Here is a 12,358-nt window from a genome sequence, read left to right on the forward strand (position 1 = left end):
CGTCACCTCACCCCTTGTCTATGCGTGCCCCCCTTAAGTTCTCCCTCTTAACAATCAGCTAAATACTCCGATGATTCGTAGGGTAGATTTCCCGTATGTAAACAAACCAGTAGCTCCAGTAGTGTTGCCCAAGGGCGTTTTACTCGCGATTCTTGCGTAAAAATATTGTTAAATGGTGATACAAAGGCTGATCGGTAACGCAAGATCTCCATTAAAAGCTGCTAGATCAATCAACCGGCTTTTTTTACAATCACAGTTAGCTTCAGACGGGCAAGAACAATTATCATCGATGGGAGAACGGCAGCCTCGTGTGGCGGAAAGAGATTCGAGAAGCCTTGTTAGTTGGACATGTGTAGGACGAAGGCGCAAGTCTAGCTGAGCTTTGTTGAGACTTTTGACGGAGCTTGAAACCAAGAACACCAGTGGCAACACAGCAGTTATCTTCCAGCAATGGCGTATAATATACACATATGAGATCGACTCGATCCTGTTCAATGGGCGATGAAATGATGAGTGTAGGAAAATGAGAACGCGTCGCGACCTGTTCAACTTTGGATGACGTGGCGCGTGACGATGACATTTGTTTCCACAATTATTGAATAAATTCACCCTTTCTCTTGACCATCGTCTCGCTACCTCTCCTCGCTTTCTCGAGTACCAGATTGGCAACAACTTTGTTTTATACAGTTGAAACTCGAGTGCCGCAGTTGCTAGACTTTTCATGCTGCCATAACTTGTCTGCCTTGGACCGCTTTTTTCAATTAACTGTAAACTTCTTGTGATCATGCCTCTTCCCGTTTTGGTCAACCTGGTAGCTAAATATTATCCGAAGCAGTACTTCGTACATATCGGCATTGTTTTGATTATCATCTTCGTTATCCGTGCCTATGCTCAAGGACGGACTACAAATAGAGATCGTGACCTTCATGGACGGGTCATCCTCTTGACCGTAAGTGCGCTATTTTCGGCTTTATTAGAAGGCCTCTGACATTGTGGGAAGGGTGGTTTCACGCCCTTCGGTTCGAGGCTTTTGGAAGAGCTAGCACGAAGAGGGGCGCACATTATCACTCTTACCCATTTGCCAGTTGAATCGCCCGAGGTCACCTTGATCGTTGAGGCAGTCCGAGAAACAACGAAAAACGAACAAATATTCGTTGAGCAATGCGACATCCTCTCTCTTCCATTTACTCGGGAGTTCTGCACGAAATTCCTTACGGGAAAGGAAACCCGACTTGACGCAATCGTCTTCGCACACGAATACGGACACGTGGGCCCCCTCTTTTTGTCAAAGGAGGAAAGACTTGCATGTGAAGAGAGACGATCCGCTGCAAGCGATAGCACATTCTTGATGATAACCTTGCTCCTTCCGACCCTGCTTGTCGCACCAGCAGAAAGAGACATCCGAATTATCAACGTCGTCAATCCATTTTATGCTGCCGCTGTACCAAAGTTCCCAACCGCACCACCGATTGAAGGGTCGCAACTTCTACGTGAAAGTTTTCGTGCGCTTCGTGGCGTAGTGCTCATGCGACATCTTCAACGCGTACTGGATGCACTTCCTCAGGCTCCATCTCCTAACCCCGACACGGCCGCTGATGCGGCTGCAAGCAATAAAAGACAAAAGTCCAACATTGTTGCTGTTTCCGTCTCTCCAGGATTCAGTCGACAGGACACTGTGGCTCCACTTCTGCGAGCCCAGCTGGCTACGTCTGAATCTTCGATCCTCGGATTCTTAACGTAAGGCCAGTTTTGCTCTGTATATGTACCCGTCTGGTTAAAGAGTATATCTATCTAGGTACTTCTTACTTCAGCCACTTCTTCGCATTTTCGCAAAGGCGCCCTCACATGCGGTGCAATCCGTACTGCATGCACTCTTTCTCCCAACTCCATTCAAATTCGCATCTATACCTGCTAAGGAGAATCAGGATAGTGCAGATAACCATCCATCCGAGGAAGCATTGAAGCCGGGTGCTTTGTATGCTGATTGTTCTATCGTTGGCATCGACCTTCGGAATCGTGATCAGATCCCTGACGACGAAAAGGAGGCTGCTAGTAAAGCAAAGATTGTCGATGATGGGGAGTATGGCGGCGAGGCTTTGGGGAGGTTTGTCTGGGAAAGCTTCGAAGAGAGTTTGAAGGCTAGAGAGGCAGGAACCTCTAATGCCGCTTCAACCTCATCCGCGGACAAGAAGACCACGTAATGAAAACGAATAAGAACGTTGTCACCATACTTTGCTTCAGGATCATTGTACAAATAGTATCGCACATGGACATTTACAATATAATTCCACACTGGCTGCGTCAAATAGAAACATCACCGAACACCATAATCCACTCTTGCCTAAACATCTCTAAAGCGTTGGATAGTCCCCTCCTAACGAAGCATCAGACCGTGCCTTGCTTCCAGGTCCGCTTCGATACCACGAAATGTAAGCAGACATTTGCTTAAGGGTATAATCCGTTAATAGCTGTAATTAACATAACGGTTAGCAAGAAATATTAGTACATCTACCAATACCCTAACAGCGAAGTTACAAGTATCTAGAACCATGTGTAAATTACATAATAATGCATTTATTGCCCTTTCCTTCAAGCTTTCGTGTACGAATTCCCATATCTTCAAATGATTCATACGTTTCCATACGTTTGGGTGGATTAGGCGAATACACATCGTGGTTGGGATTTGGCCTGGAACCAAAGTTACGAGAGACGATCAGTTTCAATGTTGTTCATTGACTTGATAGACAATTGACTCTTACTCCAATTCGCCCTGGATCGTGTAGGTGTTTAGCGCCTTGAGAATTGAAGCGATCCCAGCTGCTGATGGACGTTTATTCGGATCCGCTAACCAACACGCCTCACATATACTCCACAAATTGCCATACTTTCCCCACCAGCTCTGTGATGATTGGGTCTCCTAGGAAGTTCGCCACAGATAATAGAAGTTATAACTTGTGGATCACAGACAAGATGGTAATATGGTCTCTTCCTCGTCAAAAGTTCCTGGTGAAAGCTTAATATTTAGTATACACGTCCGACGAATATAAAATCATTCGAGCTCACGTAAATGGTCATACCGAATGCCCATATATCTGACTGCTCAGAATGCATTGCGCGACCGCTTTTCGGCATGATGTCAGGCGCCATCCACCTTGCCGAGCCTCTTATCGTGCTACTGTGTGCTAGGATGTACTGCCCACCCATTGTGTGCGATACGGTAATTAACCGAGAGATTCCAAAGTCACAGATAAGAGGATCCCCACTAGGTGATACCAGCACGTTATCCTGCATCGTGGCTACTGTATGTAGCAAAAGTCTTCGTCATTCCTTAAAAGGTAGATGTATTTGTAAGTGATTTGCATACCATACATAGAAATTAGATGTAGGACAAAGCTTTGTGAAGTACAAAAAAATACAGAATTTTACATTATTTTCACAAAATGGCTTGTATTTTTCATGTTTTTTGTGTGTATAATGTGTTCATGTATGCCAGAAATGTAAGACAAAGGTTTAATGTGTCTCTGACAGTCTTATAAGTCAATGCAAATCACTTACAAATACACTTACCTTTTGAGGAATGACAAACACTTTTGCTACACACCTGTAAAAAGATTTGCACAATAATAAAAAAGTGACACTTACAGACTTGATATCAGAGTGGATCACCTTTGCACTGTGAAGGTATAAGATGCCCTCTGCTATAAGGTACACAAAAGTTAAATTCGACAAGCCATGTCACGTCACAGTCACAACCTTCGCTTACCCGATATGGAAGGACCCTGCGGCCAACATCACCAGAGGCCTCTTGTGGACAAAGGCTCAGAAGTGACAGAGATTACATATATTCATAGGATTTGAGCCTTATAAGATGCTCTATTCAAGTTCTGAAGCTAAATTTCAGTAGTAGGCTTTGAGTACTAACACATCCTATTTGTATTATAAATAAACAATTAGTAATTTTATTTGTAATATACTATATTTAGTATAATTAGTCATGCTATATTATTTGTTAGTGGCCAAAATCTACTTGAGAAAAATTCAATTTTTTCTTTTACTTCACCAAATGAAAGTAAAATAGAAATAAGCTGTTTAGTATTGAAAAAGTTGAGATTATTATAACTTTTCCATTTTTTGTAATTTTGAAAATCTGTTCCACAGAAACATAGAGAATTGTATCTGCTACATTTCTGTAGTCTTACATTATTAATTTTTGCTTTATAGTAGGATGAGTTTTGTTACTAGTCTGTGAGCCAGGAAAGGAAGTTAGGGTTTGATTACATATATTATACTACTTGTCAAGTTTAACTTTTGTGTACCTTACCTAGAGCCTGTAATAATATGTGTATTAATAGAATGTGTACTAAATCATGAGAGAAAATTACCATTTGAATAATATTACACTTAGAGTGTACTTGTATGTATTTTAGAACTGTTCTGTTTACTATAAATTCAGATACAAGTACTAGAAGGTTATAGTCATCTATTATGTAGCCTACTAGTAGAAGAATATTTGGATGTTTGAGACTCAACCATATATGAATTTCCCTTTCAATTAGCTTAGAAGGAAGGAAAGAAGATATACTATTAATACATTGTTTCTAAGAGAGATAATACAAGATACCTTTATAATGTTGTTATTTTTATAGAGGTAGATACAAAGAGTTTTTATAGTGACTTTCAGTATACAGTGTTTAGTAACTCAATACTGTCCTATTTGAATGTCTCTATATGTACTACTAGTAAGATAATTACAGTTTGTATTATAAGTGACTTACTTAGTAAGTTTAAGATCCTTAAGGCCTAAAAGAGTCTTACAAAGCAGATCCCTGTAATTTAGTAAGCTATTCCCTACTAGTAGTACTTTTAATTACAGTTTACTATTAACTTAATTATTATTTAAGATCTATATAAGTAGGACAAGTAATAGTTAGTTAACTTAAGCTTATAGACTAGCTGTTAGAGACATAAAGGGCTGGAAAGAACTATACTAATTCAATTTGTTTCCAGGCTGACCCTAATACTACTAATATAACCAAAACAGTCTTAATATTAATTGTAAAGCTTTGATCTAGTATGTTTAACATTATAAAGTATTACTAGTAATTTATGTTTATTAATGTAATACTCTCATTAGCACATGGATGATTGCCAAGGTATGCTGCAGCAGGGCAAATTACTTTACAATACTGCCTGACAAGGTCATACAAGCTCAAGTGACCAGTGTTTGTAACAATGTATATAAGAGGAGTATCTGTAAAGTAGTACACTGTATGCTGTTAGTCAGCCGCGTTAGCTCAGTGGTAGAGCGCGCCACTCGTACTGAATTATAGCGTTCAGTTATGGTGAGGTCGATTGTTCGATCCAGTCACGTGGCAATGATTTTTTAAATTTAACTTGCTTAACACTTCTTTTAGCTTGCCAAAAGCTTTCGAAAGTGCTCTTCACCTCTTTTCCAAGAAAGGTTTTGTTTAACTTCGAATTAAAAAACAGAGACTTGGACATGGAGGCATTGGATGTACTGTTGCACAGTACCATTTAGAATCTTACAAAGTAAACTATTCGCTGAAAACCCGCTTCTGCAAGATGTGTTCCGTTTTGTTTTCCTTTTCATTAGCTTTCAATTGGAAAAGACCGCTAGAGCTTTAGAATCAGCTTAATTGATCAATAGACGCCGAGCTATGGCTCTTGGGACTACCTTGATTGCGCTTCACGATTTCCATAAACGGTCGCCTCGTGTTGATGTGATCATGTGCAGGTACTTTTGGCTGAGGCCCACCTCATGTCCTAGCAATTAAGTAGCACAGGATGGCACAGGTACCGGACAAACTATGAACTATTGAAAATAGGAAGTGTAGAAAGGGGGCTCATCGCCTTGACATGCCTCATACAATGTGAGGAGAGGCCACAGTTAACAATATTTCCTTCATTATTGTCCCTTTGTAAGTCATCTGTGTCTTGGTTGGGATGAACTTGAATACGTTTGTAAATTTGTCCTTTGTAGATATTATACTGATTACCTATTATGGACGAAGAAAGTAGTATATCGCTTATCCTTACAGTGTCCAACACGCTCTGGCCACCACCACCATGTTTAAAGGCGGTGTGGCCGTATTATTAAAGGCCGCAATTGCTTAGGCTTCACAGAAGTCATTTAAGCATTAAGACGCTCAGAACTACGCGTACCTCTTAACCTCTTTCTTCTACCATCTCCGCTTACACTCTAGCAAATCCACTCTTAAACCGCATCCACATCCACATCCAAACCTACACCCACACCCACACCCACACCCACGTCCTCACCCACATCCACATCCACATCCTCATCCTCACCCACATCCCCATCCCCATCCCCATCCCCATCCCCATCCCCATCCCCATCCCCATCCCCATCCCCATCCCCATCCTCACCCACATCCGTATCCTCTCTCTCTTCCTCCCATCATTTCTCAAACATGGTCACCGGTCTCGAGTTTCTGAGGATCGCGTGTGGACCTGTTCAACCACGGCCGTACAAATTCGACCCGTCCGGTCTTGTGCATCAGTTTCCAGGCTGCCATAACCAGCAGTACATGGCTAAGTACGCTAGTCTTGCAGCCGTACCCCTCTTCGTACAGGCTTCAGTAAAGTTGCACCATCCCCGCCCGTTGAGGCGATTCGCGCATATGGAGGCGCTGGCGCGGTTTGAGCAAGTTCGTGCATAACTACCGTGCTTTTCCACATAATTACTTACCACTTCACTCCAGATCGCGCAGGACATGGATTGTGATGAGCCTGCCGCGGACGTGACTGCCTTTCTAACGGCAATACCGCGCCGTCCAAATCCGGATGCACTCCGCCCGGATGAGGAGAGCAAGCTTCAAATGAAAGACCGTGTCATTGGACGTCCAGTTCGTGGAGGAGACGGGTATCGTAAGTAGCCGTTATTTCCACTGGCCACACAGACATCTCAACCGTATCCAGCTGCACCGCGTGCCTCTAGTGGCATTGCATGTGTCAATCCCTGTCTAACGGGTCATTTCCCCAAGTACACGGAGCATCGTAATGCTTGGGGCCATGGCCCACGTCCAGACGGTCCCCCTAGGCCGACCTTCGCTCTCATTAGGGGAACGATGCAGAGGATCGCACCAGGTGCCAGTTCAGTCCCGGCAACTCTTGAGAATTACATGAAAGAACATGGGGATAAAGGTTGCAATAACGAAGAGAAGAAGTGCGATTGGGAGGAACTAGGCGATGACTCGTTGTCTTACGTCTCTGTCGATTTTGCCGTTGAGCACATGGAAAATGACAATGGCCATGAAATTTCCGATGTATTCGACGAGCAGTTCTGCGACGCTGCAGAGGACGAAGATGGGGACGAGGGATACTACACGGCATCGGAGTACGATGCTGGCGATGGCTATTTCAGCGACGATGACGCTCCTATCCGAGTACGGTCTGCACGCGCAAGCCCGGAAACGCTCGAATTCTCATCTCCTGCTTCGTCTTTTGAGTCACCTACGTCCATCACATATGCATCTCCGGGCGACTCTATGACGGCAGTCAACTCTGAGGCCTGCGATACCCAAGCAGACTTTTTTACCGCCTTCAAGTCACAGCCAGGGCTGCAATTGCTCTGGGATGCAGGCATGTCAATCGACGGTGTCAAGTTTATAGCTGCTGTCAAGCAGGCGTTGCAGCGTGCATCTCGCACCATCATATAGTTGAAGAAACAAGCGCTCCAGGAACAGGAGATGCTGGAAATCCGACTTACGAAAGGTATGTCTTACAAGCACGAGTTATGAAAAGTCGATACTAAAGTTTTCATGTTAGAATTCAAGTTAAATCGTGTATATAACCCATACCGTTTCACTTTCCATCTTCTCGTTCTCATTCCATCCCTACTCCTACTCCTCTCTACTCTTGTACAACACCATCACCGCTGTGCTTATCTGCCACGACGTATCGATGCACGCGTTCGACGAAGACGCTCGGGCACGCACTGACGTTGGGCCCGATTTGCACACAGTGCAGAGGCAGCGCCAGCCCGACCGCTTCGTGCCAAGGCCAGTCAAATAAAGGCCTACCGCATACGCATTCACGATCGAATCAGCACGCGCGCATACCATGTAAAATAGCCCTCCCCCGCTACATTTTACTCCTTCAACCACTTCCTTTACGATACCCGGTATACCCATTCAACTTTGTTATTAAAATCCGCAAATAGATACCCACCTGGGCTTATTTGACTGCTTCGCGAAGTGAAGCAGTCCAGTAGGCTCGGGACCGTTTGCAGTCATAAATCCCGTTCTTAGCTGTGAGAGAGACTTGCTCAGTTGCACAAAGGCAAAAGACACATTGATAACGAAGTAAAGCGATCTTAACGCCGCTCCAATGAAATTTGATCCATTTCCTGAAAGTTCTTTGGAAGTATGATCAAAAGTGTGAGAGCTTATCACAGATTCGTGACGCAGTGGGAAGAAAGAAAACTGGTTGATTTTAGATCGACGCAGACCACAGCAAGACCCCAAACGAAGTGATTATGGTGATCGGACATCATACCTTTTCCACATTCCCTGTGTCAAATACGGTGATAGCTAGCTGCCTATGGATAGCCGCTGATGCCACTCTTCAGCGAGCAAGAGATGGACGAGAATTTGTCGTCTGTCGTCGTCAGTCGGATGCTCAAATGGATGGTCTGGAGAGTACGGCTGCATCGGAGCAGAGCTCAGTTCACATGTCAGAATGAGAGGGATGCAGGCTGAGACTGCCTATTTGAGCGATTACAGCCAAGAGGACACAAAGGAACGAGAGGAAGAGAAACGAACATGCTGCAATCGATTAGCTTTCCTGATTTGGGTATTTCCGGCGCCTAATTGGGAATCGATAAGTTCCAAACTCATATTTCAGGTCGAGGAACAGCAAGAGTCGTGTACATCGACTTTGAACATAATTATTCGGCCATAGGAGTGCCAAAAAATGTGCTACTATCGCATTCTAATGAAATAAATAGAGTTATCATCTCATGGTAGAAAGGGCAAGCACTAATAGAAACGCGCTTATTGTTGTAAAGGGAAGCATTCATATTCACTGCAGGCACAGACACAGACATCATAGCACTGACGGAAAATGCAGCTTCCATCATCCTACTATCCATAGTTGCAGCAGGAGATAATACCTTTGACGTTTTATTTTAAGACAGGGTAACATTTGCCCAGAAAAAAAAGCAAGAGGAAGTTCTTAGAACAACTCTTCGCAATTCGCGAGAATTCCATACCAGCAATTAAGATGACCTCTTGAGATACTTCAACGGCCTTTTGTCGTCAATGTACCGCCCCCTTATTAGTTGTGATAAACGTTAGCCATTCCCGACGTCGCGCACTTTTTGGTTACTACCAATCGACACCAAAAAATAGTCGTGGCTTGATGGGGCCACAACGGTTGACATTTAAAGAGCCTGGAGCTACCGCAAAACGCGTCTCCCTCTTGAACCCAGACCATTAAAATCGCCTACCTTCAACCACAACCAATCTCCATTCCCGCTCCCATCCAACTCCATATTCCCATATCCACTCCTCCATTACTCATACCGCATACCACATCCCTTATCCATGGTCTCTATCGAGTACCTCAGAGCGGCTCGCATAAAGCAGCAGCTACGCACCTCCAAGTTCGACCTATTCGGGGATGAGGGCATCCTTGACGGGTATCCGCACATGTCCATGTTCAAGTTTCTGGACGAAGACTTGCCTCCTTTACCCGCGCCCATTGGACCACCTAAAAAGAACTCAGTACCTGTTAGACCACCCGGTCTTCGGAGTCCTTGGTTGGATTTTGTCGAGCTGCACCGTCCGCGTCCTCGCGACGTGCCCGCACATATAGAAGCGCTTGCGCGCTTTGAAGAGGTTCGTGTTCACCTTCAATCACTATGTGGCTGCTCACTTACAGTTGTGGCTTTAGATGGCGCAGACGATGGACTGTGCCGAGTTTGTTGCGAACGGAAAAGGCATGAAGAAGCCGGCAGCACGCGAACCTGCCTTCAAACCTCTCACAAAGGAAGAGCAAGCTGCGGCGCGAGCTAAGTGGGCTATGATTAAGGCGACGAAGCCCGATCAACAAGAAGTGAAACGTGAACGCGTGTTCTTCACGCCCGAGGAGAAACTCCAGATGCAATTGGCGCACGAAAATACCTCGAAAGGTCTGACCTGTATTTCCCCCAGTTTCCTAGACAATTTCCCGGGGTACGCAGCGAGTCAGACGCTTTTGGGACATGGGCCACATCCCGAAGACCTTCCGAAGCCGTCCTTCGTTTTGACGAGTGCTAGCATTCGTCAGGTTGTACCCAATACCAGTCCTACTCCACCCCTGCCATTCCAGAGCAAGACCGATAATGCAGCCCAGGAGGGCTCTGGAGCTGGACCGCTCGATTATTATGAGGATGATTACCCCAACTACTCGTGGTCGGAGCACGACAGCGACTTCGACGACGTCGAACAACTGGAAGAGGACAATAGCCACATCTTCCGAAAATCATTCGATGAACAATCCTCTGTGCATGAGTACAGAGACCACGAGTACGATGAGTACTGCACGGCGTCTGAATATTCAGGCTACGCTGCAGATGACGATACCTTTGGCGACGAGGATGGTTCTGTGTACGCCGCATCTGCGCGGGCGAGCCCTAATCCATTCGTCTTCCCGTGCCCATATTCATCCACCGGGTCACTCACCTACTCTTCATCCCCATCTCCCACGGATTGCGAACTCCCTGTATACTCTGGATCCTCCGAAGAAGTTGAGCAAGAGCTATCACCGTCCACAGAATGGTCGGAGTCTGAGGAAGTCTCCAATGGAGCAACAAGGCTCCTCGATCCCAATTGCTACGCCATGTCGGGTCTGGCGACCCGTGCCAGGGCATAGTCAGCTAACCAGGCACCCCAGGATGGAAGAGGCCGGAGAACTGACTCACGAAAGGTACGCCTTGTATACTCTTAATTTTCAAGTAAAGAGCTGACAACGTCAAGTCAGATATCAAGAACAAACTGAATTGCTATTTCATACCATTTCGCTTTCCCTCTTGTTCTCTTTTCCTCTTTTCTATTCCTCTGGGAATATGTACAATAACTCGCCATTTGCGATCTCATCACTGCGACGCCTCGACATCGAGGGCCCATCATGGACGACAACACCCAGGCGCGGTATTACCCCTTGTTCCAGCTGCCGGTCCGGCCGCCTCATGCATAACGAAGGCCGTCGACTTCTGGGCTCTTAGTCCTCAAGTACATCTATTTGTAGTATAATCTGTACCTGTCTCGTTTCCTCTCATCATGGCGTTTTCTTTCTTCGCGATTTTATTTATTCTTGTTTCCTCCTTTTATTTTAGTTATTTAGTGCTCTGCGTGTAATATATTGGCTCATGGCTCACCAATCTATTTTGTATCGCGTCACGAAGTAGACGTGTGGACTTGGGCTACTTGCAATAATAAAAATTGTCTGAGTTCCGTTTCGGGTTATAAAAAGGGATTGACAGAAAATAATCGATAGGCTGTTAATACACAGGTCGTTCCCCGTAAAATCCTTCGATTAGCGGACGCGAGGAATATCCTGGCATAGATGATCGACCCACTTGTCTTTGACTCGAACGTCTTGCATTTTGGGGATGGGTAAACGACAGAGCTAGAGTATTACCGCCCATCGACCCGATGGGTGGGACTTGGGAGTCAGGAGCCATAGGCAAGACCAACATGAAATCCAGCTCAAAGGCATAAGACTGAAGATGGAATTGACGAGAATTTGTTGTACCGTGTACGTTGATGTCAGTCGAAGTGTATACGGGTGAGCTAGCAGGTGCGGCTGAGTCAATGCAGAGCACAATTTACATGTCAGAATGAGAGAGAGATTGGATGAGACTGCGTATTTTGGGCGATGACAGACAGGAGAGGACAAAGACATAAGGAAAGAGATACGAACATGCGAGAGTTTCGATTAGCTTTCCTAATTTGGGTATTACTGCCGCCCAATTTGGAATCGATAGATTTGTTACTCATCTTTCAAGTTCAAGTAATTTTCGGAAAATGCAATTATGCTACGGAACTGCAAGAGTCGCGTACATCGCCCTCGGAAACAATTATTCGCCCATAAGAGTGCCGAAAGAATGTACCATTGTCGCATTTCCAATTATATGGACAGAGTTATCATCCCACAACCGAGGATAACGTGCCTATATTGTAACTTGAAGCATTCACATGAATCACATCTGCCGCAGACGCAGACACATACATTATACACAGAAACACCGATGGAAAACGCAGCTTACACCATATTAGTTGTTAGCAGAAGATGAGATTTTCAACGTTTTACTTGTTATTGAATAAAAGACAGC

At 44.9% G+C, this 12,358-nt stretch overlaps 5 protein-coding genes and 1 non-coding gene across 6 annotated transcripts; 4 read left to right on the forward strand and 2 right to left on the reverse strand.

Annotated features, from left to right (window-relative positions):
- Positions 1-784: 784 nt before the first annotated feature.
- On the forward strand, positions 785-2,201 carry FOMMEDRAFT_75011 (uncharacterized protein; the record flags this gene model as incomplete). The annotated part of the gene is made up of 3 exons (XM_007262130.1): positions 785-949; positions 1,001-1,737; positions 1,796-2,201. The coding sequence occupies 3 exons, from the start codon at positions 785-787 to the stop codon at positions 2,199-2,201; spliced, it is 1,308 nt and encodes a 435-aa protein (XP_007262192.1).
- Positions 2,202-2,472: 271 nt separating this feature from the next.
- On the reverse strand, positions 2,473-3,138 carry FOMMEDRAFT_138179 (uncharacterized protein). Its single transcript, XM_007262131.1, has 3 exons — positions 3,064-3,138; positions 2,760-3,003; positions 2,473-2,688 (listed from the first exon to the last, which is right to left on the reverse strand). The coding sequence occupies exons 1-2, from the start codon at positions 3,130-3,132 to the stop codon at positions 2,845-2,847; spliced, it is 228 nt and encodes a 75-aa protein (XP_007262193.1). The 5' UTR covers positions 3,133-3,138; the 3' UTR covers positions 2,473-2,688; positions 2,760-2,844.
- Positions 3,139-5,283: 2,145 nt separating this feature from the next.
- FOMMEDRAFT_t1 lies at positions 5,284-5,375 on the forward strand. The gene has a single exon. It is a non-coding gene; the product is annotated as a tRNA-Thr (tRNA).
- Positions 5,376-6,387: 1,012 nt separating this feature from the next.
- Positions 6,388-8,726, forward strand: FOMMEDRAFT_16688 (uncharacterized protein). The gene is made up of 2 exons (XM_007262132.1): positions 6,388-7,154; positions 8,215-8,726. The coding sequence occupies exon 1, from the start codon at positions 6,453-6,455 to the stop codon at positions 6,699-6,701; it is 249 nt and encodes an 82-aa protein (XP_007262194.1). The 5' UTR covers positions 6,388-6,452; the 3' UTR covers positions 6,702-7,154; positions 8,215-8,726.
- An 861-nt stretch (positions 8,727-9,587) lies between these two features.
- On the forward strand, positions 9,588-11,248 carry FOMMEDRAFT_150979 (uncharacterized protein; the record flags this gene model as incomplete). Its single annotated transcript, XM_007262133.1, has 4 exons — positions 9,588-9,881; positions 9,937-10,865; positions 10,918-10,950; positions 11,005-11,248. 4 exons carry the CDS (start codon positions 9,588-9,590, stop codon positions 11,246-11,248), a joined length of 1,500 nt encoding a protein of 499 aa, XP_007262195.1.
- Positions 11,249-11,524: 276 nt separating this feature from the next.
- Positions 11,525-12,147, reverse strand: FOMMEDRAFT_150980 (uncharacterized protein; the record flags this gene model as incomplete). The annotated part of the gene is made up of 2 exons (XM_007262134.1): positions 11,525-11,829; positions 12,087-12,147. 2 exons carry the CDS (start codon positions 12,145-12,147, stop codon positions 11,525-11,527), a joined length of 366 nt encoding a protein of 121 aa, XP_007262196.1.
- Positions 12,148-12,358: the final 211 nt, after the last annotated feature.

Source organism: Fomitiporia mediterranea (assembly GCF_000271605.1).
Source record: "Fomitiporia mediterranea MF3/22 unplaced genomic scaffold FOMMEscaffold_1, whole genome shotgun sequence".
Lineage (NCBI taxonomy): Eukaryota > Fungi > Basidiomycota > Agaricomycetes > Hymenochaetales > Hymenochaetaceae > Fomitiporia > Fomitiporia mediterranea.

Bases quoted from the DNA above. Each gene is read 5' to 3' on its own strand.
- FOMMEDRAFT_138179 (XM_007262131.1), bottom strand. From the start codon at position 3,132: ATGCCGAAAAGCGGTCGCGCAATGCATTCTGAGCAGTCAGATATATGG. The intron at 3,004-3,063 runs GTGAGCTCGAAT...AGCTTTCACCAG, and splicing joins CATTCGGTATGACCATTTAC to GAACTTTTGACGAGGAAGAG.
- FOMMEDRAFT_16688 (XM_007262132.1), top strand. From the start codon at position 6,453: ATGGTCACCGGTCTCGAGTTTCTGAGGATCGCGTGTGGACCTGTTCAA.